This window comes from Silene latifolia, chromosome X (genome assembly GCF_048544455.1).
Source record: "Silene latifolia isolate original U9 population chromosome X, ASM4854445v1, whole genome shotgun sequence".
NCBI classification, from domain to species: Eukaryota; Viridiplantae; Streptophyta; class Magnoliopsida; order Caryophyllales; family Caryophyllaceae; genus Silene; species Silene latifolia.
The window spans coordinates 277,445,699-277,449,247 of NC_133537.1; the positions used below are offsets into that span (position 1 = coordinate 277,445,699).

Genomic DNA, 3,549 nt, shown 5'->3' on the forward strand with positions numbered 1-3,549 from the left:
GTAAATTCCGAGTCATACAAATCAAATCGTAAACGAAAATAAAATACGATTACGAAAATAGATTACAAAAATCGCGGGTGTTACATCTATAAATACCTAGAAGAAGATAATGTACTGTCAAAAAATTAGCCTCAGGCCCTAGCGAAGTCTTCTTCAAAAATACACATCCTACAAAAACAGCCTTTCCGAGATGTTGCTGGACTGTCTTCTTCGGCCTCACCTGAATTCCAGGTTCATGAGGATCACTCCCGCGAGGTTCTTTTGGAATCGTTCCCTGTGTTGCGTGGGAACTTTGCCTTTGATCCACCTTCATCATCTAGGTTTGTTCCACCGGCTGTAAGTGCTCATCCACCGTCACCATCTTTCCGTATGCATGTTCTTGAAGATGTTATGGAGGACTCCCCTCTGCTGGGACTTCGCTCTCCCACGCTCCCGACCCAAGTTATTGATACCGGCTGCCTTTTTCGTGACACACTCGCTTATTCTTCTGATGTTGCTATGGAGCCTGTGGAACCTGTTTCTAGGGCACTAACCCTAGTTTACAAAAAGAAAGGTAACTGTCGGTATTAGTTCTTCTAGTCGCGCTTCTTTTAAACGGACTAACAGAGTTTCTATTTTTGATTTGGAATGTAATATGAACCTAGCATCAATTGATCCTAAATTGATATTAGATTCATCTTCGATTCCTCCTTTTTCTTATATTTTTCCTAAGATTTCTAATCATTTTGCTGATGGTTTGAGGCCTTCTGGTAAGCGGTTGTTCAGTTCTATTGCCTGTGACACTTTTGAGCATCTGCCTCCCAAGCGTTTTTGTCCAGATGAGCTTTTTCTTTTTCATTTAGTTTCTCATCCCTTATCTGTTTCTTTTTTGTCATGTAACAGAGATGAAGACATGCTTGCTGATGGTCTGGTGGCGGACCTTAATTCGCCACCCGTTTTCAAATGATATCTTTTACCTGGAATTGTAGGGGATTAGGAGAGACGGATGATCCTACAATTCCTTTTCTATTTTGGTGTATCCATCAATATCATCCGTCAATTTTGTTTTGCAAGAAACTATGACTTCGGTATCATCTGCTGCTTCTAAGACATCTCATCTTGGACTCCCTCATTTTTGTGGCATCGACTCTGTTGGACATAGTGGGGGTCTTCTTTTGTGTTGGGATGATTCGGTTGTACTTAGTCCTATTAGTATTAACCCTCACTTTATATTGTGTACATTATCTTTAGTTGCTAACCCTGTATGTACAAAGAAAGATATGTATGTGATGTTTATATATGGTGAACCATCTTTTGAGCTTCGTCTACCTTTATGGAACACAATTACTGAATTAATTTCGGGTCTGTCTCCTTTTCTTATTATTGGTGATTTTAATCAAGTTGAACTGCATTCTGATAAATTAGGTGGCTTCAATGTCATACGCGGCCAACAGGACTTTACCTCCTGGAGATTGGATAATTCATTGCTTGTCGTTCCTTTCTTTGGTCCACCTTTTACCTGGTTCAATAATCGCTCTGATGATCAACTGATTATGGAAAGACTTGACCGCGCCTATACTAACAATGATTGGCTTCACCTTTTCCCTGTTGTGTCGGTTATGCATCTACCCATTCTTTTCGGACCATGCTCCAATTATCCTCAAGTTTCTCCCTAATTCAAAGTTTTGCCGCCGCCCATATCGCCTTGATAACTGGTGTTTCAGTTCTCCAGAAATTGCAAACATTGTTGACTGTGCCTGGCGGATTTCTATTCTTGGTTCTCCAATGTATGTTTTATCATGGCGGCTAGCTTCGGTGCGGTTTTCTATAATGCAATGGGTGATTCATCATCGGCTATCCCATGGTATTAATTGGTCTGAGATTCAACAAAAAATTTAATCCTCAAGTACTCGGATTGTAGATGTTGAGTCAGCAACGTCTTTTCAACATGTTCGCTCTTAACAGCTTCAACTTCTTCAGACACAGCATGCTTACTGGCTGCAACGTGCAAAGTTGAAGAACGACATTTTGGATGGTCTACCATCGAGATTCTTATATTCCCGCGTCAAACAACGGTCTTCACATCAACGCATCCTTGCTTTACGTTCTGCCTCAGGAGAATGGTTATTTAATCCGGATCAGATATCGTTGGAGATTACTTCTTTCTTTCAGGATCTCTTGTGTTCTACGCCTCCTCAAGATCCTGGCTCACCGAGAGGTTTTATTGACCCTTTGCTTGAGTCACTTGATCTGCCGCAGCTTAGTTCGGCAGACTGTTTGTTGCTATCGGCTCCTTTCACTGAGCTTGATATTATTCATGCTCTCAATGGTATGGATGGCTCCAAATCACCTGGCCCAGATGGCATTACTCCAAAAATTTTCCAGACTTTCTGGCCCCAGGTTGGTCACTTAGTTACTATGGCTCTGCTTCGTTTCCTTAATTCGGGTGTTATGTTGAAAGAGTGGAATAATACTCATATTATTCCTATCCCTAAGGCCGAGAAACCGGAACTGATCTCTCGGTATCGTCCTATCAGTCTCTGCAATGTTATTTATCGGCTGGCTTCCAAGTGCCTTGCTAATCGTATCAAGCTTGTCATATCATCGATCGTTTTGGATTCTCAGCAGGCTTTTGTTCCCTCTCGGCTTATGTCAGACGGCTGTCTTATTACTCATGAAATTATGCATTATTTTAATAAAACAAAGAAAGGTTTGGTTTCTTATGCGGCTCTGAAACTTAATATGCATAAAGCGTTTGACCGTGTGTCTTGGCCATTTCTCATTGCGATCATGAAAAAATTCGGTTTCCCAGTCTTCTGGCAAAATATTATCTGAGAATGTATCTCAACTGTAACTTATAATATCCTGATCAATGGCGAGCCCTCTAGTTCTTTTAGACCTTCTTGTGGTCTGAGGCAAGGTGATCCACTTTCACCTTATTTGTTTATCATTTGTATGGAAATTTTATCTTACCAGTTGCGCGCTGCGGAGAAGGCTGGCACCTTACCTGGCCTTAAGATTTCTCGGTATGCACCTCCGATCACACATCTTTTTTATGCTGATGATGCGTTTATTTGCTGTAAAGCTACTCCAACTTCCTTTGAGACTCTAAGGGATTTATTTCGGTGCTTTGAGCTTGCCTCGGGACAGATGATAAATCTGTGAAAAATAATCTGTATACTTTCCTTAAACTAGAAGGATTATAACGAATTTAACAATGATGATTAAAGGTCATAAACAAAATACATAAACAAAGTATAAGGATTTAGAATTAACCTTCGGTCCTAGCAAATTTGGCCTAAGAACAATATCAAAATTAATATTCGCCTATTAGTTGCACCCAAGACGATCTGAGATATGCCCTTTGATTATGCTAGTAATCGATCTAAAATTTTCTGTAAAATTTAGTTGTTTTGTGTTTTTGTGATGAGAGAGAGGAGGCAAGGTCAAGAAAAAGCATTAGGGTAGAAAAAAATTCTCTCCCTTTCTTTTTATATAATTTAATTATCGATTTAATTAGGAAAGAATAATACTTTCCTAATTTTCGCCATCAGAGACCAAAATAAGGAC

General features: G+C 40.0%; 1 protein-coding gene across 1 annotated transcript; it reads left to right on the forward strand.

Annotated features, from left to right (window-relative positions):
* The first annotated feature begins 1,058 nt into the window (after positions 1 to 1,058).
* Positions 1,059 to 3,144, forward strand: LOC141620170 (uncharacterized). Its single transcript, XM_074437109.1, has 3 exons — positions 1,059 to 1,643; positions 1,945 to 2,379; positions 2,956 to 3,144. Exons 1-3 carry the CDS (start codon positions 1,059 to 1,061, stop codon positions 3,142 to 3,144), a joined length of 1,209 nt encoding a protein of 402 aa, XP_074293210.1.
* Positions 3,145 to 3,549: the final 405 nt, after the last annotated feature.